Here is a 24183-nt window from a genome sequence, read left to right as displayed (position 1 = left end):
GACATACAGCCTACTTTCTACGTGTTACAGAGACTCATTTCTTACAGTTTGTATGTTTTCATCTAAAGGTAAGCTGGCATAATGTAATGTACCTTAAGTCAGTGCTACGTTTTTTTTAAATTGATAAATTAAATTAGTCCTTTACCTCAGCTGAATACTTTGATACAAATATCAAGGCTGAGATGCTGTGCTAATTATTTTCACTCTCATTTTCACTCCAGGGCCTTTTGAGGAATTCATCAACAATGTGGACCGTTGCTCTCATGTTTTGTTTGGCAAATATTCTCAGAGGAGGAGAGGCCGGTGATCAGCATTCAGAACCTTTCTCTGTATTTAAACTCACTGAAACTGCATCCCCAGGTCTCTTAATACCGGCAAAACAGAAAGCCAACCGCTCAATTCACCCACCTCAAACACCTAACCTTCCCATGTGCTCGGAGTCCACTGGAACCAGAGACGCCTTCAAATATGTCCATACTGTGGTCTCTGTTGTCGTTTTTGTTGTTGGAATAATGGGAAATGCAGCCTTACTGAAGATCATATATGTGAACAAACGCATGAGAAGTGGACCAAACATTCTGATTGCGAGTCTTGCTTTGGGGGATCTGATCCACATTGTGATCGACATTCCAATCAACGCATACAGGGTGAGTTTCTGTTAACCTTGCGCTGTCTCACAATTACATCGAGAAAACAATGTTGCACCTCATCCTGTCCTCTGCTCTCTTTATCTATTTCAAAACTTCAATCTCACCTTGAATTGATTGTGAGGCTGTTTTTTCCCCCCCACTGAAAATTGTCTTGTTTCTCTTTTTTCTACAGCTCATGGCAGAAGATTGGCCATTTGGGTTGTTGCTGTGCAAACTTGTCCCTTTCATACAGAAAACCTCTGTTGGAATTACGGTGTTGAGCTTATGTGCTTTGAGTGTTGACAGGTAGTGTTGGCTGGCCACTATCTGTATTTTATCAAGCAGACATATTTCTTTAGCATAAGCCCTTGACATCTACTTTAACTGAAAAAATATGTTATTGTTCCAGACCAAAAAAATCCCCCAAGTCATAATGTTTTCCCATTGATTTTGCAGATACCGAGCTATAGCATCCTGGAATCGAATCAAAGGCATCAGGGTTCCAGTGTGGACAGCAATAGAAATATCTCTGATATGGGTTATTTCTATCCTGCTGGCTTTGCCTGAAGTTGTCGGCTTCGATATGATAACAATGAACTATAAAGACAAGCATCTGAGAATATGTATGCTACATCCCATACAAACCACCACGTTCATGCAGGTAATGAAATACTCTCCATCCAACGCAACAGGATAAAACCAACAGATCAGCATGTGTTTGATGGGTCTTTTCCTTTCCAGTATATAGCGACACGAACAATGGCTCTAATATGACTTCTCATAACTTTATCCAATATATGCCCACATATTCTTGTAGATATCCTTGTAAACCTCCCTCTTTATACATACTGTGATATAGCAACAACGGAGCATCATGTCATCTGTATAGCGCTGACTGACTGTCATGTTTAATCAACAGTTGTATAAATCAGTAAAGGACTGGTGGCTGTTTGGCTTCTATTTTTGCATGCCACTGGCCTGGACTGCCGTCTTCTATACACTCATGATCAGGAAAATGCTGAGGATTACTGATAACACATTGAGCAAAAGCACCAAGCAGGTTATTACTTTTGAGCATATTTTGCAACTTTTTCCCATTGCAAATCACTCATATTTTTGCACAACATCCACCGAAATGATAATATTTTCCTTTTTTAGGGACGAGAAGTCGCAAAAACGGTCTTCTGGCTCGATGGTGTTTTGAGCCCTCACCGGCGCCTTCCAGGCAGCGCTGCCTGGAAGGCGCTCCCGCCCCAAAACTCTGATCCAATCAATGCGCTACCCCCCCTTGGAGCGGAGCGCATATTCAAATCCACTTTGCGCATTGCATATTCAAACGCATTTGGAGCCAAACCCACTTGGAGCGCATTTGGGCGCATTTAACCCACTTGGTTCAACAATTTCAAAGGTACGTAGCTATTTTTAATGTGGTAATGTTATTTCAACCTGCTAGCTAGCAGATAGATGATGCTAATCTTAGCTGTGGTAATGTCATTTCTACCTGCTAGCGAGCTAAATCTGGTTAAAACATTAGGTAACAAAGTAAGATTAATTACTGCAGATTAATCACTGTATTTGAGTGATTGTTAATGGTTAGTGGTTATCTTTCAAATGATGCCTGTGAGGCACTTGACGTTGAGACTGGTTGACTTCCAGGCTGCTTTGGAATAAGGATACCTCTGAGGCAGCCACCAGTCTTTGGATAACTCTGAGGCATCATAGGTAGTGTTGACTGCCAGGCTGCCTAGTCGTTGGTATACAGGTTAACTCACAGGCATCCAGTTGGTTTTAGATACCTGTAAGGCATCTAGACGGACATTAAGAGGGGCTGACTCCCAGGCTGCTTCCTAACACTGGTTAGCTCTCAGGCAGCCAATTAGCTTTGGATGCCTGTGAGGCACTTGATGTTGAGACTGGTTGACTTCCAGGCTGCTTTGGAATAAGGATACCTCTGAGGCAGCCACCAGTTTTTGGATAACTCTGAGGCATCATAGGTAGTGTTGACTACTTTATATCAATAAATAACTACTTTAAAGACTTTAAAGACTACTTTATATCAATAAAGAACTTCAGAAAGCCAGCTCCAAACTATTACACCCCAGTGTCAATAAGTGTTTCATTGTCACATTGGTATGTGCATCAAATCTGAATTTAATACTGTGTTTGTGTCATGATATGTCTTTCCCATTTTTGTTAGCCAAGGACCTGTGCTCCTCCGTCGGTGCTCTGGCTGCCAGGAGCATCGAATTTAAAGAAGTGGCCATGCTGCCGGCATCAGACCCCACTGTGGCCACAGGAGAGCCACGGAGTTCAAGTAATTTGCAATATTCCACATCCTATATCTGGGCTCTGACAGGTTTAATAGACATTATTTATCCTGAATTTATGTTTTATCTTTTCCTCCAGACAACAGCTCCAGCACGCCAACCAGGTGAGGTCAAATGAGCAATTTGACCTCCTCACGCACACCTTGGGGTCAGGAATGGTAGAGGTGGTGGTGGATATTTTTAAAATGTGTGGTGACACACATTGAAAATATTAACAATTAGCAATTTGTTGTTTGTTGTGTTCATTAATTAAATATCTTCATGTTCTACATCACTGTGTATGTGTCGTGAATTGGAAGTGTATTGAACTTGGCATCTTGATTTAACTAGTCTGATAATTTAGCTAGCTGGGCCTGAAATCGCATGGTGTAAATTACAGATCCGACATGTTAGGCATGTGGATTAAGGCAAATAGTCATGGTAACACAATATGTCAACACTAATTTCTACAGCTTCACATAAGGGTTTATTCCAGTAGAGTGTTACAAGTTAATGAAACCCCAACTTACATTAATTATTTTTTACAAATGTATCGTCAGAGGACACACACATGATGGAGGAGAGACATGACTGATGGTGTGACATATTCTTTATTGAAAATAAAGGCCAAATACAACCCTCATACACACAGTAAAATGGTAAAACAAAATTTCAAAACAGCTTAGTTTACTAAGCACTAAGGATGGCAGAATTTAATACACTATAAATATTATCTAAATATTTTATTGGGGCAGTGTGGGACAGGTCGGAAAACTGGGGAAAGACTAGATGGACAGTTTGTATCTGCCGCTTGTTGTGGTCTGTCTTTGAATAGTTTGCAATCAGGTGGAGCAGTCCTCCTCCTGATCTCCTCCACCGTTATCTGGTATCTTTGTAAAAATAATTTCTGAGTCACACTCAAAGAAGGTTTCAATGTTTCAACAATATTATTCGTAACAACATTAGATTTCATCTTCTTTACATACAGTACAGTATTGTACACATGTAATGTCTGTACATAGCCCTTCTGTCTTTACTGCCATCCCAACAGATGTTCCTATAACCCAAAACTGTGATGGGCTCTGGAAACCAGTCACATGGTGAAAAGGGACATTTTTGAGATTAGAGTGAAAATACTAGTAGGTCGAAACTCAGTATTTTGGTGAAATTGGGTTTTGATTCAATTATTATTCTATAACATGTCTATCATCCCTAAACATATCTACTTGTTTTTCATTAATTGAATGTGTTAAAATGTGCTTTATTCAACCAGCCAGTCTATTTAGAACCCCTCTCTTTAAAGTTGTTTTTGTCAAAATTCTATTCCATGAAATCTAACTGATCAGCTGACTTTGGGCAATCATAACATTTGAAACAGACAAATAATGAAAACATATTTGAAACAAGCTTGAAGTCAGCTTCCAAAAGGTCAAATTTCACCATGTGACTGGTTTTCCCAGATCCCATCACAAATGGTCTCAGCACTGTTACTACCACACTACCACTAAAAATATAAACCTGTCTTGAAGAAACCTATGCCTAGCTGTGCACTTCACCTTTTGCTCCGATGCCCTGAGCATGTCCTCAAAAGGCTGTGGACATTCTGAAATGCCGGCTGGGATGGGGCAGTAGGGCTTGGTGGAGCAGCAGGGCCGGATGGGGCAGGAAGGGTGGATGGAGCAGCAGGGCTAGATGGGGTTGGGGCTGCTCCACCAACCAGTGGTGACTGGTGGAAAATTGCGATCTTTGCAGATGGTCCTATAAAGTAACAAGAAGTAACCAAATTTGCTATATGAGGAGATGAACTAGTGTTGTAGTACTCGAGTCCAGATGGCAAGATAAAGAATAACTTACCACCTTTTGACACCTGCAGGGCCTTCCCCTACTGTATAAAGACATTGCAAGGAACTAATAAGTATTTTAATTATTGAAGTCATTGTTAAATGTCAGTGTGTGAAAGAGACTTTTTTAGTCATTAAAGTAGGTCTAGGTTGAACCTTACCCTTCCCATTTCTTCATGAACTGAAAGAGAAAGGCAATATGAGTGTGATTAGTATTATCACATAATGTTAGGCATATGCAATGTTAAGAATAATCTGGCAGATTTATTCAATAGGCCTATCTGTATGAGGAGGCATGAGGACAATTTAACTAAGGGATATCAGTCTACAGTCAACCAGTCTCAACGTCAGGTGCCTCACAGGCATCCAAAGCTAATTGGCTGCCTGAGAGCTAACCAGTGTTAGGAAGCAGCCTGGGAGTCAGCCCCTCTTAATGTCCGTCTAGATGCCTTACAGGTATCTAAAACCAACTGGATGCCTGTGAGTTAACCTGACTCAAATACAGCGATTTATCTGCTGTAATTAATCCTACTTTGTTACCTAATGTTTTAACCAGATTCATCTATCTGCTAGCTAGCAGGTTGAAATAACATTACCACAATTAGCCAAAAAAAAAATAGCTACTTTGAATTTTGATTGTTTTGAACCAAACAAATGCGCCCCCAAGTGGGTTTGGCTCAAATGGTGCGCTGGAAGAAAATGCACGCCCAAAAAAGTGGATTTGAAATGGATTTTGGAATATCGGGGGGGTCAGCATTGATTGGATCAGAGTTTGAGGGCTCAAAACACCATCGAGCGGTCTTCTGCCTGGTGATTGTCTTTGCACTTTGTTGGTTACCCCTATATCTCAGCAGAATCTTGAAATCAACCATGTATGATGAGAAAGATCCTAAAAGGTGTCAGCTACTAAGGTGAGCATTATGTACCTGAATTAGATACATTTTCCATTGTTCTTTACATGGTACTCTTTTGTCTGATGAGTATCACATGTTCACCCTCCCTTTTCAGTGTCTTTCTTGTGATGGACTATTTTGGCATTAATATGGCATCACTCAACTCGTGCATCAACCCTATTGCATTGTACACAGTCAGCAAGAGATTTAAACAATGTTTCAAGGTAAGTTATACTGTCATGGCCATTTGGTTTCTATGTAGGATGCTACTCGCCTGTCTGGTGGGGGTGAAAACATTGTGATTAACATTGGATGAGCTATCATATGTGTCATCAGGGACATATGGAGTCATGTCTACAAAAGGACCACACTGCAGCAAACACCCAAGGGTGTAATAAGTGAAAATGCTCTGCAAAAACCTTGTCAGAAGAAAAACAGACATGTGGCAAGCTACCAGACAGTTTGTCACTGAATCAGAGTGATTTGTTTTGAGGAAGAGGAAAACATGACTTGAAGGCAATTTAAAAAAAAGAAGATTTCTTTAAAATACTTTATTGTATTTCGAGCTCAGAAGCACATGCCTACAACGTACTTTAATTGGTTTCGTCTTTGTGTTTGTGCACACTGTGGACAAACAAGGACAATTCTTCCCCTGCAAAAATAGTTTTTATATCCCTATTTTTATTTCTGGCTTGTCCTTTTAATATAGCTCATGATCTTTCATTATAAAATAATCCAACTTGAGATTGCTTTTACATGCAAAAAGACCCGGCTTTCTTTTATGCTTTCCCTGTACCAAAGTATCAAGGCTTCTTGGTCTATCATTAAAAAACATACAAATAGGGCCTATTTGTATGTTTTTGCAGTTAATTGGCCAAACTGCATTCTACTCCGATTATCCCGTAAACACTACACACACTCACAGATACACTTTGTAATTTGTAACATTATCTCCACGTAATGCTGCTGGTAAATATGTGTTGTTCGCTGAACACATCTCTGTGTGTGTGTTCCTCCAGGCATGTCTGTGCAGTTGGTGTCTACCTCCCCAAGCGGTTTCCCGTGAGGAGTCTGTTTTGAAGTCCAGAATGCAGGATCAAGCCTCAGAGCAGAGCTGCAACATCAAAGCTCACGAGCCGACTTCCACACCTCTACCTGAGAACACTTTACTGTGTTAACAAAACACAGTGATTATATATTATATATATACAGTATATATATATATACTGTATATATATATGCCTACCAAACAGCTCTATCTGTAGCTCAGCAACCATGACATGCCCTCCAGATAATGTAACATACCTTATGAATAACATGGACTGTCTTTTGTTCCGCTGTCGTCAGGTGAACATCTGCTTTGGTGTGAGCAACCTGGAGTCAGACTATTTGGCCCTCGGGCTTGACTCACGTCCAACCATTACATCAGACTTTACCTAGTACCCATCTTGTATCATGCATCACGGTTCTTAAATCACTATTTTGGGCATGACGCTAACCTGGCACCCTTCAACACAAATCCTGTCACGGCTTACCGCTTGCATATGTATTTTTTTTCTTCATTCTGTTTCTGGATTCTCTTAAGACATTGTACCGTATCAAGCAAATGAGAATCCAAAATTACTACGGTGGGTTTCATGGGGTTCTGTGTATTATTATAGCACACACATGTGCGTCTTCATCTCGGTTAAGTTTCCACCGCGTACACAAAAGAGTTTATCGCGTTCCTTTCTTTCTCGAACCTTGAAAATCATTTTTTTATTGTTGCCACAAGTGGATTCTGTCTCCCGCCACTGAATGACTGATTGATGGTGGCCTATTTTTAATGCATTGTTAAATGTGTAATGCATGGAGACACTTTATAAAAGACCTGAGAGAGGGGAAGAAGGAAAACGAAGATGACAGAATGAGGTCAGGAGGAGAGAGGGATGGGAGGGGTGAGGGGTAGAGATGAGCACCTGATAGGTCTTCCTGTCACAGGACAAGGCAAGCGCAAATAGAGCGCTGTTCTTCAACCAACGCCGTATCAGTCGGCAAAAATGTCTGGATGCGTTGCACAGCAATGCCTATTAAAAGTATGTCTCGTCTAAGTAAAGAGCTCAACACTCAACTGTTTGAAACGGATTCAGTTGTTTGTTGGAATAAAATTCTTTTCCGACTATATCTGGATTTAAAAACTGATTAGCACTTCAGTGGCACTTAAATATCACTTACTCACGGTATTACTTTGGCATTACTTATGTTATTACTTATGTTACTTATGGTACTTTTGTGGTTTGACTTTCTTGAAGAAATGTTACTTTGTGGATTCTTGTTGTTCTGAGTTTGTACTCTTGGTTGAATGCACTTCTTGTAAGTCTCTTTGGATAAAAGCATCTGCTAAATGACACGTAATGTGTTTGAATATGTGTGATGTTTGTGATGTTCATGTAAAAGAGATGCGTAATAACATAACAAGGCCTTGTGATATTTTCAAAAGCTACTTTCCAGTAAAGTACTGTATGTAGCCCAAATTTAACTTTCAACCTGTGGTACTTGTTATTGTTTTTAAGCACATGTAGCATGATCATGAAGAAATAAAATGTATACCATATTATACCGTATAGATTTTAAATGAAACCATGCATATAAGAATGGAAACTTTGTTACGATTGTGACTTTGTACATTGTGTTTGTTGCTCTGATAGCTCTCGGCACATTAAATATGGAGCACATGAACTGCTGGTTCCACATCGCATCACTTGAAGCCAGCAGGTTGCCATCTTTATGTACCTAATCGATTATCTTTGCTTTCCCCCCACATACAAACACAAGATTGAGCATACAGCAGTGATAATCAGGTTTATATTTGTCATTATGAGAGATTTGCAAGAATCAATGTAATCCTTTCAGATTTACATTTATACTATAGTCCTCAATATTGTACATTTAGCCATCAGTCTGAGTATTTTTACCTTTGAGCCATCTGACTCAAAATGTGTTCGTGGTTACAGATGCCAACAATATGTTTCAAGAGAACAGAGAGAGTGACATGCATGAGTCTCAGCCCACACAGACATATTACCTGCTGCGCTACATTCTCTGTTCTGACATAAGAGAGTGTCTCCGTGTCTCTTAGGCTTTGACTGTTGGATACAACAGGATATGCTGATTTGTACGGAAGCCAATTTGCACTGCTTTTTATCTATAACAACCTAGTCCATGTACTTTATGTGTTATTTCATTTTCATTTATTTATTTGAACAGGGGTCGTACACAGTAATCAACCCAATGTGTCAGTTTTAGCTAAGGCTAAATTTAAACTCTAGTCCCTGTGGCCAGATATTACAAGCCTTCACTAATGGAGAGAAAGTTTATCACAGAAACATCATAAAAAAGCAATAAACATACAGGTTATGATAAAATACTGGCCTCATTATTGTACAAACACATTTTGGAATCTGTCTTGTTTGGTTTTCCTATTTATTTTTTCTGTGTTTATTAGATTTCTTTTTTCATATTCATTTTGCATGGCATTTCAGATGGCTTTGCTTTTTACTTACACTGCTAACTAACTCACTTAATGTAAATCCAAGGTTCATGTTCAGCAGCACACTTCATCCGAAGCTTCTGTCAGATGCTAATCTGTGTCAAATGATGTCAAATGCTCAATTCGCCTCAGTTAATGTAAATGCCAGCAGATAATTAACGAATGGTGGAGTGTTACTCTGTCTCCAGCAGCAAAAGCTCACAAATGACACTGACACAATCAAGCGCCGGTATCCAGAGAAGGGTGACGTCAGTGTTAACAGCGAGGGAGCGGGTGTCTGAGACCTTCTTTAGTAATCTCTGTACACACGAGGCTCAGATTGGGCTCCCCACGGTGCTGCCCAGACTCCCCAGACTGTGGATTTAATTAAACAGTGTGAAATTAATTAATCAGTGGGGTGGCAGGTAAAAGGACTTCTCACTGGAACTGCTCACACAACCAAGACAAGCATTTCATGTGCCCTGATAGTTATTAATTTGATGTATGTTTTATTATATCGTTTCTATGTAGAGATGTGGAAATTCTCTGAGATTAAAAAGCTTGGCATGGGAAAAAAGTTGTGCAAATTATCAAAATAACAGCTCCCGAAAATCAAAGTGTAAACCTGTGTTTGACCTGTTCTTTCAATTAATTAAAAACATTCCAGTTCTGTATAATAATGTGGTGCAAATTAGATGGAAATGAGATACAATATTCATTTAGTTATCTGGGGAATCTGCCTGGAGGGCTTTTTAGTCTTCAGTCTGGCTCAAAATGCTGTCCATATGGCAATTATGTACAGTAGTGTTGCAGGAGGATTGGTCTGCCTACTGGCAGAGAGGAGCCTGCTTGTGACAAACTGCTGCTAGGATCTGATGTGAGTTGAGGGAGATAATGAGGCTGTTGTAAGCCTTAAGTATAGAGCCTGCCCCCGGGGTGGCACATCGTGGGGCTCAGGCTCCCTCATTGTTGCATGTGCTGCTGAAGATTAAAAACACATTTACTTTATACTCATAAACTTTGTCAGTGCTTCCCACAACTCTTTGGACAACTTCTGCTTTCATGTGGCAAGTCACTTGACATTGCTTTGTGCAGGAGCTGCTTTTTTTTCCACAGTTTGTAAATCTGAAGTCTTGATTTGATTCTGCTTTGAGCTATGTAGAGCTCTTTTTAAGCACCCCACCAGAGGACGGGTACGTTCCTGGGTACATCCTAGGGTGACTTTGACGAATGCCATATTTTGATAGAGAACATTTTTAATAATGATCCGATTAGGCGTGCCGTTGTTTTTCAAATACAATTTTACTATCAGGGTAAAATAACATGATATGGGTGAGGAAGTATATCATTTACATGGTTGGTTATTAAACATCATATGCCTGCTGTGTTGTAAAGAAGACTGCCCAGCTCATGTGAGGAACTCCATCCACTGCAGGTTGGATGCCTCCTCCACACCAGCCATCTCGTGGACAGCGTGTTCCTTGGAAAACAATGGTACAAATTTAGCAGTGTCCAATTTTGACTCACACCATACTACAGGTTTTCTATTTGAGTGTAACAGGGACACCATGCAACCATGTGCAATACACAAAAACAATCCCTGCTGTGTGTGCAGAGTAAGTAAGTCACCCGGGAGAATTGCTATAATGGTTGATGACATAGGAAGTATTGTTTACTTTACTGAATGCAGGTAGCTTTAAACAGTATTTAGAGTTTTAACTTCCTGCCAATACCAGCAGGCATTTAATTGATGGCCATTAGGGGCGTGCATAAAAAATAGCAGGGTACAAGAAAGTGTGAGAGAGAGAGAGAGAGAGAGAGAGAGAGAGAGAGAGAGAGAGAGAGAGAGAGAAACACTCCAGCCAATGGCAATGCAACTTCAGAGAAACCTGCAGGCAGAGTCAGAATACTGGGCAGAGCTGTAGGTGGTCACTCAACCGTGGGATTAAAAAGCCTTGTACCACTAACCCCCCCATCCCATCTCGCTCTTTCGTCCAGCCATGTTATTTGTGGTCATTCAGGAGAGAGAAATAAAAAGACAAATGTTGAGTGCCTTTGTTGTTATTGCTGGTGCAAAACTGCGGGTTACAGGTTCTTCGCGACGCCAGCACCTATAAGTGTCTTGCGGGGCTTTCTTGCAGAAAAACCTAATGAGCTAGTCTAAAAGGGTTTCTGTGTTCTGGTTTAGGTGCAAAATGGACTGTCACTACTGTTTATTTCATTCATTTCTGGATGTAATGGGAAACATGCAATCAAATGTAGGACACGTTTATCAGAGTGGTTCACTTCACACTTCTATTCGCACTTCTAATGCCTCTTGGGCAACCACAGGCACATTCATGACAGGCTATTGACATATTTATAGGCAGCTCGAGTGAGTGCATAGGCTTGATTATCACAAATCTATGCCACAAAATAAATCACAAGCTGAGATATCCCGAATGTATTGTGCTGAGTGTTAGTGCCAAGAGGATGTTGGTGTACACACTTTTGATTCAGTGGCCACCAGAGGACCACAGACCGCTGCCTGGCTGTGGCTGTTTTGATGGGCGATGATGAAAGCACAGGTGGGTGTGAGAAAGCTCCCCTCCCTCTGCTGCTGCATACTCTTCTTCTGTGGTTTCCTATTAGCACAGGAGTGGAGGCTTGCAGTCTGGCTGCTGGGCACAGTGGGTCAGTGCTCACAAAGCTCTGTTTGTTCCCTGGCTGCAGGGCTCCCAGGGTAAGCTTGGCTCCAGAGGGGAGGCAAACAAAAAGGCACCGCTGTCTCAGACACCGACGCTGCTCTCCAACACATTCGTCCTTTCTACTCAATGGGGCACATTGCTCTTCTTTCGAGAGTAACGGCAAAAGAAAACACTCTTTTTTTTTAAAACAGGGCCTCAGGATAGCAAAACTGCTGTTGTTCTGAGCTATGTATTTTTTTTTCTTAATTTAAATGCCATTTTGAGTTGTTGCTTGTGGTTATACGTTTTTTCTTCTTCTTGCTTTGTGTTTTTTTTCATCTCCTTTTGTCTAGCTTAGACTCGGAGCTCTTTGTGTTGTGCTGCTGTATCAACATGTGAAACCCAAGGTAACCGCCGACAGCAACAGGCACATATAACATATCATATTTGAATTTCAGCTGCACTCACTAACTACGGAGATTATATATTAGTCCTGTGGAACCACAGCTGGTATAGCTAAGATATGGAAATGTCTCTCAATTAAAATGAATAACTTCAAGGTATCTCATACGTCCATATGCATTGTGTGCCTTTGATTTCTAAAGATGAAATAATGTGCAGGGGACTCTCCCAGCTGCTGTCAGGTCAAACATTCACTGTTGTGCTGAAATCCTCAGTCCAAGTATAACTCCATTATTGAGGGGACTTTAAAATGAGAGCTGTGTGACATACAGCGGGATGATTTAGTTTAATGACCATGGCAGTGACAGCGCTGTGATGGAAATTGGACTCCCCCTGCAAATTTACATCACTTGAGGGTACTTGGGGCTCTTTTCGCGTCTGCACTCCAGAGCACGAGCCATCAGGAGGTCCTGGATATGTCATGCTTGTCACCTTCTTTTAAGTGCATCTGCAGACGTGGGAGAGGGATTAATATTATATCGCCTACGGAATCACAGAGGCCGTCTTATCAGCGGTGCACATGTGATAAGCACCTCTACCCCCATAAAACCAGGAACGATCTCCAAGCAAAGAGACAAGCATCTCTTTGTGTTGTTCCTCACTCGGCTTCAGAGTTTCAATGCAGCTTTAGTGGCAGAAATGATGCAATTTCACATCTGTTGTAATTTGATGTGCCTGCATCACCCTCTTTGAAATTGTCTTGATCGCAACGTGGCTCCTTTCAATTATTTAGAAAGTTGGCATATGGCTTGAAAGATCATAATCAGATTTCTTTTGATTTTTGAGGTATTCAGAATAGCTTATACCACGAGGCACAAAAAGGCCTGACTCTGTGATCATGTTATTTGGTAGCTTAGGATCCACACACTTCTCTTTTCATCGAAAATAAATAAATAAAATGGTGGATTTATTTATTTAATAAAAATGTCACTTTTCTGAAAATATTTTCCATCATTGCCGTGACACTCATTTCACATTAGTTCACATCAATGCAGATGTCAGTGTGCACAAATTGCATTGCCCTCAAACTGATTTCTGAGCTTTGAATTGAAGTTATGGCAACCATTGCTGTCGCTTCAGTTTTATCAGAAAAGCACCGAGTGGAACCATGGAAACAAGATGTAGCATAAAAAAATGTCGACATCAAAGCCAGCATATACTGTAATTAGAATTTATTGAAGCCTACTCAGTCACAAAAGGTGCATGATCCGCTGAGCCTTTGGATTCAGTCCCGTACATTTCATTAAACACAGTACAGCACATTAAGCTTTGGAATTATATGATACAAAAATGGATGTGCTCATTCGTGAATTTGTTGCTAACAGGAATATGGTATGTGTGTGTTCCAGTTTTACTGTATGGCAAGAAGCAGCCGACAAATAAAAAAGCACCTGTTTGTATGAAAATATTTTTTTCTGGATGAAAATGTGACATTGCATCAGCATTATAGTATAGATAATCACACTAATCATCATGATCTGTATTACATGCTAACAAGCATAGCTTTCTGGCTATATTTAGAGTAAAACACAGAACATAAATAACTTCATGCGTAGAAGCTGAACGTTTAGGAACCGTGGGGGTCTTCAGAAGAAAGAAAAGATATGTTATCTCATCTTTGGCGTTTTTTCTTACACTAGACCTAAAATGCGTGCCACCCACCAGCGACAGGGCATAATGACTCGGCAAGCCACCCGGCACCCTCTGTAGTTGTAAGGCCACGGCCAGTGTCCGCGCAGAGGCTCGCATATCCTCTGACAGTGAGTGTAGCGGCGTTGGCACTCTGCACAGCAGATCCCCTGGTGGTCCAACATGCTGTCAAAGGTCATGGCACCTTCCTCTCTGGACCCTCCACTGCGCTGCAGTTTTGAAGCAATGTTAACTTTGTAAAGAGCAATCTCTTTCTCTTTTTTTGGGTATCTGTACTCATTTGCAATTCAAATCTTTTCAAAAACTTCTTATCCTCCGAGACGTGTCGCTACAGTTCTTTTAGGCACATACATTTTTTATGACTAAAAGGAATTTTCACTTCAGTTCAAAATTTAAATTTCATCAACAATTGCAGCTGTTACCCCAATGATCTCTAATCATAGCCAATGAATGATATAACACCTATAGGCGCAGCAATCTATCAGCTGGCAGACGTTAGTACATATCTTACTTCTAATTTACCAAGGCGGGCATTTCACGCATGTTGTTGTGAAGTTATCTGAGAAAGTGTTTACAACACAGAGAAACTTCAGTTCCTAATGTAACTTTAAGGGTTGCTTCAGGGCTCAGTATATGCCTCTTGATAGTTAATAAAAAATTCACGAATTCTGGAGCCTTGTTCATCATAAACAGTGTTGTTGATGAAGTTAGTACTCACATGATAGGGGTTTTCAGGATTGTATGCTGACCCCGCAGCAGAGTGTGCCCCCTCCTCTTTTTCCATGACTTTGGAGGTGTCATCTTCCGTGTGACTCACTGGGCTCCTCTCGTCAGCAGATGTCTCTATCTCCTCTATGTTAAACTGCCGTTTGGCTCGCTGTGTGTCTCTCTTTCTTCTCTCCCCATCTGTTACAGCAGCCACCAGAGGCAAGAGTTTTGGGTCAACATCCACAAGACGCCATACATGTCCTCAGAGCTCAATCATACATAGCCGGGGCTGTCTCAGACGTCCTGAATAATTGAATTAGCAGCAGTGATTTCAAGCAGTCTTGCATATTTCAAGATCATTCTTTTTTAATCCAGGACTAGAGCCTTTTTTGGTGGACTCTAAATGTAGAGTATGTTCAAGATGTTCAACTGTTTCACCAACTTCTCACATAAGGCTGTGCATTTTTACAAGTGTGTCAGCCGATAAGGGCAATCACAAGCACGCTTTAAATAATCTATGAAAGAATGTACAATACTAATTGAAAATGAATGGACCATGCTGTGTGAAGCAGACCAGTTGTATAGACCCTGTGGGATGGGGCTGGATGTGAAGCAAAACATTATATCAAGAACGAAGAGACCGTGGCAACCTTTAGAATAAATAGGTCGCAGCCAGTAAATGGGAAGATCCCCGCAAAGATCCAGAATTGTGTTGCTCAGAAAGCTGGTGTCCTTCAGCGGCTGTTCAGCAGAAACCCACATGAGGAACTCTTCATCAAAACTCACTGGAATTACTTCATCAGTCTGGAAAGAAGAACAGGTTCAATTCAATTCAATGTGGCTCCACTTGCATTAAAGTTTCACAAAATGAAATTATGCTATAGCATCAAAATTAAAAAAATTACACAATGATATGAATGTCCTTGAATGAGATAAATAAATGAGGATATGGTTGCTATCAACCATGCCATTTATTTGTTTCCAAATACCAGGTCAAACATCAGCGACTCTTTGTTGACAGCTCCTATGTGTGGAAGATTGGCTTTGATTTGGGATTTTATATAGCACTTTTCTCCTCCATAGAAGCGTATTCCGGTGATTCCCTGAACCAAATCACAGAGATGCCATGTTTACAGTTACAGCTTTGCCACTTCGCTAAGCACACACTAAGTCCCACGACCTCAGGACGAGAGAACAAGGACTCACTCACAATTTGAAAGTCGTGAATCTCCACAGTTTCCTCAGCTCCACTCCCAGTTTTAAATCTCTTCAGGTTGTTGTCTGAATCAATTTCCACGGAGCCCTGCCTCACCTCCCCATTGATGTTCATACTGTAGCGGACATTATAAACCTGGCAGCATTCAAGGTGGAACGTTAAAAATGACGGATTAGTCAAGTCATGCAACACAATAGAAATGTGATCCAGAAAAAACAAGCTTCCTACTGCTCGTGCAATCCCTCTGCACAGTGATTATTGGTGTTGCTCACAGAAATCCTGTGAATTGTTTAAGCACACTAAGAATAAAGCAAAGCACCACAGGACCTTGAGGGGAATGGTTGCCCTACGGGTGAGCTCAACAGGACACAAACACATTACACTATATTGTATAGGATGGAGCAGAGTAACTGGAACAATTTATGCTGTAACATAATTAAAGATGCAATTTCACAGTCTGAATTGTGATGAATATGATTATTTATAAAGCATCCCAAAGCACCCTTTCATTCACCTTTCATATATATTAGGGGCATTGTAATAACGTTGGTATTATCCTCAGTGGACACTTACATTGCTATCGCTGACTTTCCACAAGTAGAGAGCAGCCAGCGATGCACACAACATCAACACTGCTCCAACAATGAGGGCGACGGCTCCAAATCTCAGGAGGCGGCTGACCGCAGGAGAAGTCGTCGTGCTGCTTTGCTCCTTCACATTTGTCCAGAAGATACGGAGTAAGACATTATAAACATTTACCAACAACAACTGATAAGATTCCTGATATCTTTAAGACTTATGCAGAAAATATGCAGGTTTATGTTTGAGTCATGGACGTCTCAAAAGACGAATCAAATAAGTTTTAAGTCTGTATCTTACCAGAGGCGGGCAATGTTCAAAACAGCCAGATCCATGATTGGTATTTGGGATTTTGTCCATCGTCTCTCTCATGATGTCCTCTATAATTCTTCCACTGATGCTGTTGCTTCTCTTTGGAGATTCAGGTTATCCACCAGGAAGTCTTTTGACATTTGAGTGTGAATGACGCACGGTTGATATAAATTCTTTGAGCTAAATTTTTCGTCTGAATGTTACCTGTAGGTCCAGTTCGCCTCAAGCAAGGTGGCCATCCTGTGGTTCCACACAGGCAGTGATGTAATGATTGGTAAAAAGGTGGAAAACATTTTTTTGTATGTTATGCTTTACGCCTTTTATTTATTCACCCACCTCTTATAGTTGGTTGTCAATTATGATACTCATTGATGTAAATAGTGCATATTTTCTCCCATTTTTCTCTGGTTACAGTTGTGGAATGAGCAGATTAACCTCCTTGTAGTCAAACCTGTATGCTGAAGTGAGTCCTCTTTGGTTTAAAATGCATGTATAAAAATGCTGAAAATAGCACTGACTTAAAATGCTGTAGACATTTAGCGGCACATACAGAAATAACCTTTGTTAATTGTTAACTTTCTAATTTGACAATGGGAGTAAGGTGGCCAAGGTTACTCCATCCTTATCATAACTAGGAAAGAAGAAAAGGAGATTTGAATGTGCAGGACTGCTGTTGCTTGGAAACAGATTGAACCACGTATTTGGGTAATTGGTTAGCTGGGAGGCAATCAGAAAAGGTGAGAGAATTCTTTGACCTTCAAAAAATATATATAATTGTAAAAGCATTTGATTTGAAATGTAGTATTTGTATGCAGAGTAGGGCAGTCCAGTAACTACATTGTTGTACACAAAATATGATCGTGGCTTATGCCTTCTGTCAATTAAAATGTAATTGTTGGAGTGCCACACTTAATTTATTGTGACTTAAAAGCTCTGAAGGCAAATAAAAATGCATTCAGTTGGATAATTGAGGTTAGTCTGTGTGCTGTTGTGAATATTTCCTCCGAAAAATAGGTTCTTCTTAACTATGAGAATACATTTAGGAGTTGTAAGCCCAGATGGCTCATGCTTTAAACTGTTTTTAACTGTTTATTTGTGCAACAAAATGTGACAAATTCTACCACAAACATGGTAATCTTTCATATTGATTGTTTTCCACAGCAGAGAGTCCCCTTTCAGCCTAAATGTACATAGGGCTTAAATAGTAACACATGCTCTCAAAGGTTCAGAATAAAATTCTTCTTTACATTGAATCATTATGAAAAATATATTATTAATGTACAAAATTTTGCATATTACACTTGATACAATAAACAGTCATATATGAGCCAAAAGACACATGACATACTACAAAACACTTCCAACAATCCAACATAGATTAAATTAGGACAAAAGTATACTGTACAGTATAAAGACCGGATCCCTTTAGATCAACGTTTGATCTTTAAGAGTTTGTGCACTCTGGAATAGACATCTCATCCGCTTCCTGTATTCTCGCCGGTGTCGGCGGACCAACGAGAATATAATCACATTCCTCGTGTTGAACTTTTTCGTACACACTCTGCAGAGCGTTGGTTTTGGGTATGTGAGCTGGAAAGTAGTTTTCCCTTGCGGTGTTCCGGGGAAGTGAGGCAGTCTTGTTGAAGGTTGACAGATGTGGTCCGCAGGCCATGCTGGTGTTGGGCCTTGTAGCCGAAGGGCTCCAGCATCGGTCTGAGTGTCCCAACACTTTGCACTCGCTAGTACATGCCCAGAGACCTGTGGGAAACAGCAGGGCTGTCAGGATGGAGAGCAATACATTTGCTGAAACACCTGGTTGAAGTTGTTTTGGTGCTGAAAACCCCCAGTGAGCCCCGGTGTAAGATCAATCATGTCCAGTTTTTAGAAAACACATTATTGTAACAAGGTCTGTATGATAAATATAAACCACACTGTAAGAAGCAAAAACGAATGCATGTCACATCACTGCATGGATTTCACCTCTTCAAATAATGCTTATTTCTCTCAATTTCCATGAAATTATTATTTCTCGCAATGTTTTGTTGACACTCACTGTTTGTTGGCGGCGACTCTTTTTTGTGCACATCTCCACTTATGTCAGAATCACTATCATTGAAGTCACTGTCCCCTTTTCCACTGTCCTTGCCACTGATGTGTGGATCTCTCGCTGAGATTGTTGTGAATGAATTACCCTTCCATATTGTTATTGGTCTGACGGTTTCTTTCCCATATCCTGGTAGCGTTGAGTAACCCTGCGAAGAGACAAACACATGCAACGCAGATTTTGAGTCACAATTCAGAAAATGACAATTGGCGCGAAATAAAGACAAAATATCTCAGAATAATAATATTTTACCTTTAATTTGCCATCCATCACCCTGCTGTTGGAGTCAAAGACGTCTGCCGTCTGCCTGCCATCCTCACAGCCTGTCTCTGTTGTGTTGCTGCTGGCCAATCGAGGGTTCTCTGGAAACGGATGGGCATCAAACACTTTGCCTTTGTGGTTTGCAATCAATGAATCAACATGACCACTTTCATCTTTCTCCATATTCTGTGCTTCTTCTTTATCATCGTAACCCCCCTCCCCTGTCTCTTTTTTCCGGCGGCTGCAAATGGTTGTGATGAGAACAATAGCCAGCAGGAAGAGAGAGCAGCTCCCTGCCAGGACAATGATTATGGCGATGGATATGTCCCATTCAAAGAGCTCCTCGCTGCCATTTTGAGCCAAAGAAGGCAGACTGGGTAGAGTTCCTTCTATGAAGCTGAAGTGTATAATAGCTGTGGAGGTAAGTGCCGGGGATCCATTGTCACTGACCGAGACTGTGACTTTGACATTGTCTGCGAGATCATATGTCAGCTGTCGGCTCACATACACCTTCCCATTGTCTTTGTTGATAGAGAAACCCAGGTGTCCCCCCTCTGTGATTTTATAGGACAACTGTGCATTTATGCCTTCATCAGCATCTGTGGACTTTATCTGGGTTACCACATAACCTGCAAGTGTATCTTTAGGCAGGAAAACCTCAGCAGATCCTTTGTAAAGGGGTGGCTCTATGATAGATGGCTGGTTGTCATTCTGATCAACTATTTGTAGTCTGATGACAGCTGTGCCCTGCAGCTTCGGTGACCCCCCATCACTTGCTTGAACGTGTATGTCTAGCAGCTTCATCACTTCGTAATTAAAACTTCTTAGTGCATATATAGAGCCAGACACGGAATTAAGAGACACAAAGGTGTTTACTGGGGACCCCATGATGACACTGTCCACCAGTCTGTATGCAATTTTGCCGTTATTGCCCAGATCCGCGTCACTGGCCTCAACTGTGGTGATATAAGCTCCGGGGGCGTTGTTCTCCGCCACTGAAACTTCATACACAGCTTTGGTGAAGTGAGGGGCGTTGTCATTCTCGTCGCTCAGTCTGATGGTGTACTGAGTGATCTTTCTCAGCGGAGGTGACCCAAAATCCTCAGCCATGACTGTCAAATTATACTCACTAATCCTCTCCCTGTCGAGAACTGCCGCTGTAACTATCATGTAGCTGTCCTCGTACGCCTGTCGGAGTTTGAAATGGTCGTGGCCGTACACCGTGCAGTGGACCTGGCTGTTGACGCCCGAGTCTCTGTCCAAGGTGCTGATCAGCGCCACCAGACTGTCCTTGTCTGCCCCCTCGCTGATGTATGCAATGCCCGTCGTGGTGGAGGTCATCGGGGTGATGCTGATTTCCGGCACGTTGTCATTAACGTCGGTGACGTGGATTATGATTTTGCACACGGAGGGGGTCGGGTTGGGTCCCAGATCGGTCGCCTGCACGTCTAGCTCATACGTGTTTTTGTCCTCGAAATCCACAGTGCTCCTGAGCGTCAGTCGACCGGATTTATGATCCACTTGGAAAAGTTGTCGGATCTCATGAGAAACCTGTTTTCCGAACCCGTAGACGACCTCTCCGTTCAAGCCCTCATCAGCATCAACTGCGTTTAAGTCCAGGATGGCAGCGCCAGCCGGTGCGTCCTCCGGTAGACTGACAGAGAAACTATTCTGGTCAAAAACGGGACTATTGTCATTAAAGTCAGTGACTTTGATCGTGATCTTTGTTGACCCCGATCTGTAAGGGTTCCCTCCGTCTGTGGCGACCAGCTCCACGGTGCATGATGACTGGGTCTCCCTGTCTAGCGCTCTCATTAGCACCAATTCCGCATATTTAACCCCATCCGCTCTCAGGAGTACATCAATGGTGAAATGACTGTTGACAGAAATTTGATAGCTTTGGATGTAGTTGGACCCAACGTCCGCGTCCGCAGCCGGGTCTAACGGGATGCGAGACCCCACCGCTGCGTTCTCCGAGATCTCCACAATAGATTCTTTGTTTGGAAACTCCGGAGAGTTGTCATTGATGTCCTGTATCTCCACCTCGACGTGAATCAATCTGTAGCGGTCTTTGGAGAAATGCACCACGTCAAAAGTGATCAGACACTGGAGAGTGTGTCTGCAGATTCTTTCTCGGTCGATTCGTTCCCCGACAGTGAGTTCCCCGTTGCTTTCTCTCACCCTGATGAAGGAATCGTTGAATTGTTTCATCATCCTGAAATTGGTCTTGGAGGAATGAGACAGAGTCAAGGACATGTCCTTGGCAAGGTGTCCGATGACTGTACCTGACGAGTCCTCCTCATTGGTCTGGTATCGAACAGTATTTCCCTCGGACTGAGCCAGTGAGGCAAATAAGAATTGATAGATTGAGAAAATAAAAATCCACCGGTGCCAATAAGTTATACATTTGCCCTTTATCATCTTCGTAGTAATCCTCCCCTCGGTAAGCAGCCTCATTGCGTACTGAACAGACGAGAGCAGTTCACGTCCGGAGTGAGCTCTCCATGCAGCTCCCACTTTTATGAACTGAACTGTGCTGGAAGTGAAAGTTATCGCTCCTCGCGCGCAGCCAGTCAGATACGCTTGTTGCCTCGCCTTCAACACAGCTCACAATCCTGCAGTGGCGGGGTTTATACAGCTCCTCATGCTAATGAGACAAAGTGTGACCAATCCCTCGCTCCAGAATTAAAAAATATCCCAGCGTGAAAAAAAAGAAGACGCTCTATAAGCCTGTTTTTTTGAGACTGTAGGTATACACGCTGAAGGAAGTTACAGAATAGAAGAACAGATATGCCATTGCTTGAAGATAGTCCCCGCACTGTTATCGTCGTTTTGCAGCCAACACCGAGTGCTGCTTTTATTTAGAAAAAAAGCCTGTTTGCCCTTCTTGTAATGTTTAGTGTTGTCTATTGAGCGTGCCTGATGTGTGCACGTGTGCGCTCATGTGCACGAATATGCACGCGCGAGACGAGCGCTGAGCAAACTGATTGGAACAAAGAAGAAAAAACTGCTTATTATTATAAGCATCCACCTAACCTTTGAGGGAGGAGTGATGATTGATTGATCAATCACTTCGGATCGCCATACCTTTACACGTGTTTTCTTTTTCTTTTACCTTTTATTTAATGATGATCCTCATCTCACATAACCGTATAACATCAGATGAATGAAGGAACACTTTGAAGAGTCTCAAAGATAAAATGTTCTCACATGCAATCATGAGGTTGTTTATCTTACCAATGTAGATCTTACATCCCGCATCTCACCTGCTGGGGATATTTGTAAGCTACAAATGTTTATCTCCGGATGTTTGACTACAACTCTGAAAACATAATCTGCTGTTCTGAAACATAACATTAGATTCACATTTGGAATACCACGATAAGGATGAATCATATACTATTGCACCTTTATATTGTTCATTCAACTATGTTGACAAAGGCATGTGGAGAGCACTGTGCACAATGATGTTTGGGACAGAAGTGTGCTTCAACTTTCTGGCAGTGACTTCCTGTTTCCTCTGTCAACACGACAACGTGCCAGTATACAAAGCAGAAGTATGTACAAAAATGGTATTAAGGAGAATAACTTGATGGGTTTGCACAGAGCCCTCACCCTCAGCACAATCCAGCACCTTCAGGTGGAATTGGACAATGTCTTTGAGTCTTATCGCTCAACACTGACTAAAGTTATTGTGGCTGAAAAGATGCAAAAATTCCCAGATTAGATAGAAATTCAATACATTAACATGCTTTATTATATTTATTTGTTCTATACATCTCCTCAAATGCAAAGGTGGAACACTATCAACACATACTATTCCACCAGGATATAGCCTCAACATCCAACCATGTAATCTAATCTACACTTTGCTTGCATATTATACTGAATTAGATTGCAACACATTTATATTTTATCTGGCACAGTTCATGTAAACCCTGGTTCAGATAATTTCCCAATTTTTTGAAGTGCGATCATATCAAAATTAAATCTGTAAATCTTCACTAAGGATGTGTTTTATTTTTCACAGACTTGTGTTCATGCCCATCTCTTCTGTTTAGCTGCTCTGTCCAACCTCTAGTGAAGTTTATTAGATTTGATAGAGTGTTTTCTTTCTACAGTATAATTATGTGGGTTTTTTCACATTTTCTCTGCTGTTGAAATCACATCGGATAAAAACCTGAGAATAATTGTTCTTCTAGCCAGCATCTGGATGCAAGACACATGTTCGTGGCCTCTGCTCACAGTTTGTCTCTGAGTATTTACTTACAACTTCTTTATCTACCGGATATTCTAATAGAGCGATGAGGAGAGTTGTTTACAGTTTGTGTGTATTTGGCACAGAACCGGTTGTTAGTCAGCCTTATCATCTGCAGTGTGCTACGGTTGAAGCATTAACAATAATCTGAACCATAACACGAACACTATAGCAATAATCATCTGAAACATTGTGAAAAGCTCAAGAGACATTGAAAGGAAAAAGTTAACGGCAAAGGGAGGTGGGCAATTTCACAGTATAAGCCTTCCAGCTAATGGAAAACAACTGTGACAGATTGTGTTTGTTTCTCTGATCAAAGACTATCACATTTGGAGAATACATTCAGTTTAAATCAAGTTTAGCAATAAGGTAATATCCAGTAATACAATACAAACAATAATTGATTTCTACTCATCTAGAATCACAGTCTGCCGACATTTCATGAAGCACAATGTGAACATTTTGTTTGTTGAAACTAACCACTCATGGGAAATATACGAATGGACCTAAATGCATTTTCTTATTTTAAAATGTCAGAAAACATGATTAATTGGGAAGCATTTTCTTTAACTTGTGCTGTCATTTACAGGTGAAACTTGGAGGTGCTTGACTGAGGGTGAAATCGATACAAATGGTGAAGTGAACAACCCACTAAAGGGGTATTTTGTGGATGGTGACAATAAAAGCTCAACTAAGCATATTTTCAAAACAACGGTTACAATGTATACGTGCAACGTTGCAAACAGTGACAAGACAGATCATTTTCAACTGACCGTGTTGTGTATTTCAA

At 41.3% G+C, this 24183-nt stretch overlaps 3 protein-coding genes across 3 annotated transcripts; 1 reads left to right on the top strand and 2 right to left on the bottom strand.

The window, feature by feature from the left end:
• The first annotated feature begins 245 nt into the window (after positions 1 to 245).
• LOC130204343 (endothelin receptor type B-like) lies at positions 246 to 6847 on the top strand. The gene is made up of 7 exons (XM_056431001.1): positions 246 to 647; positions 823 to 935; positions 1086 to 1290; positions 1549 to 1692; positions 5566 to 5687; positions 5785 to 5893; positions 6689 to 6847. The coding sequence occupies exons 1-7, from the start codon at positions 246 to 248 to the stop codon at positions 6845 to 6847; spliced, it is 1254 nt and encodes a 417-aa protein (XP_056286976.1).
• A 7089-nt stretch (positions 6848 to 13936) lies between these two features.
• Positions 13937 to 16830, bottom strand: cnmd (chondromodulin). The gene is made up of 7 exons (XM_056437699.1): positions 16759 to 16830; positions 16453 to 16587; positions 15874 to 16014; positions 15653 to 15766; positions 15314 to 15467; positions 14674 to 14861; positions 13937 to 14164 (listed from the first exon to the last, which is right to left on the bottom strand). The coding sequence occupies exons 1-7, from the start codon at positions 16828 to 16830 to the stop codon at positions 13937 to 13939; spliced, it is 1032 nt and encodes a 343-aa protein (XP_056293674.1).
• A 1091-nt stretch (positions 16831 to 17921) lies between these two features.
• Positions 17922 to 21592, bottom strand: si:ch211-199f5.1 (protocadherin-8). The gene is made up of 3 exons (XM_056435184.1): positions 19127 to 21592; positions 18824 to 19022; positions 17922 to 18528 (listed from the first exon to the last, which is right to left on the bottom strand). Exons 1-3 carry the CDS (start codon positions 21590 to 21592, stop codon positions 18215 to 18217), a joined length of 2979 nt encoding a protein of 992 aa, XP_056291159.1. The 3' UTR covers positions 17922 to 18214.
• Positions 21593 to 24183: the final 2591 nt, after the last annotated feature.

The sequence above is a fragment of the Pseudoliparis swirei genome, chromosome 2 (genome assembly GCF_029220125.1).
Source record: "Pseudoliparis swirei isolate HS2019 ecotype Mariana Trench chromosome 2, NWPU_hadal_v1, whole genome shotgun sequence".
In the NCBI taxonomy this organism is placed as follows: Eukaryota; Metazoa; Chordata; class Actinopteri; order Perciformes; family Liparidae; genus Pseudoliparis; species Pseudoliparis swirei.
This window is presented reverse-complemented; position numbering and strand designations above follow the sequence as displayed.

Bases quoted from the DNA above. Each gene is read 5' to 3' on its own strand.
- LOC130204343 (XM_056431001.1), top strand. From the start codon at position 246: ATGTGGACCGTTGCTCTCATGTTTTGTTTGGCAAATATTCTCAGAGGA. The intron at 648-822 runs GTGAGTTTCTGT...TTTTTTCTACAG, and splicing joins TTCCAATCAACGCATACAGG to CTCATGGCAGAAGATTGGCC. The intron at 5,688-5,784 runs GTGAGCATTATG...CTCCCTTTTCAG, and splicing joins AAAAGGTGTCAGCTACTAAG to TGTCTTTCTTGTGATGGACT.
- cnmd (XM_056437699.1), bottom strand. From the start codon at position 16,830: ATGAGAGAGACGATGGACAAAATCCCAAATACCAATCATGGATCTGGC. The intron at 15,468-15,652 runs GTATTTGGAAAC...TCTTCTTTCCAG, and splicing joins AGTCGCTGATGTTTGACCTG to ACTGATGAAGTAATTCCAGT. The intron at 14,862-15,313 runs GTTGCCACGGTC...CTGCTGTAACAG, and splicing joins GCGACCTATTTATTCTAAAG to ATGGGGAGAGAAGAAAGAGA.
- si:ch211-199f5.1 (XM_056435184.1), bottom strand. From the start codon at position 21,592: ATGAGGCTGCTTACCGAGGGGAGGATTACTACGAAGATGATAAAGGGC. The intron at 19,023-19,126 runs GTAAAATATTAT...GTCTCTTCGCAG, and splicing joins TGATGGATGGCAAATTAAAG to GGTTACTCAACGCTACCAGG. The intron at 18,529-18,823 runs GTGAGTGTCAAC...TGTTTCCCACAG, and splicing joins AGAGTCGCCGCCAACAAACA to GTCTCTGGGCATGTACTAGC.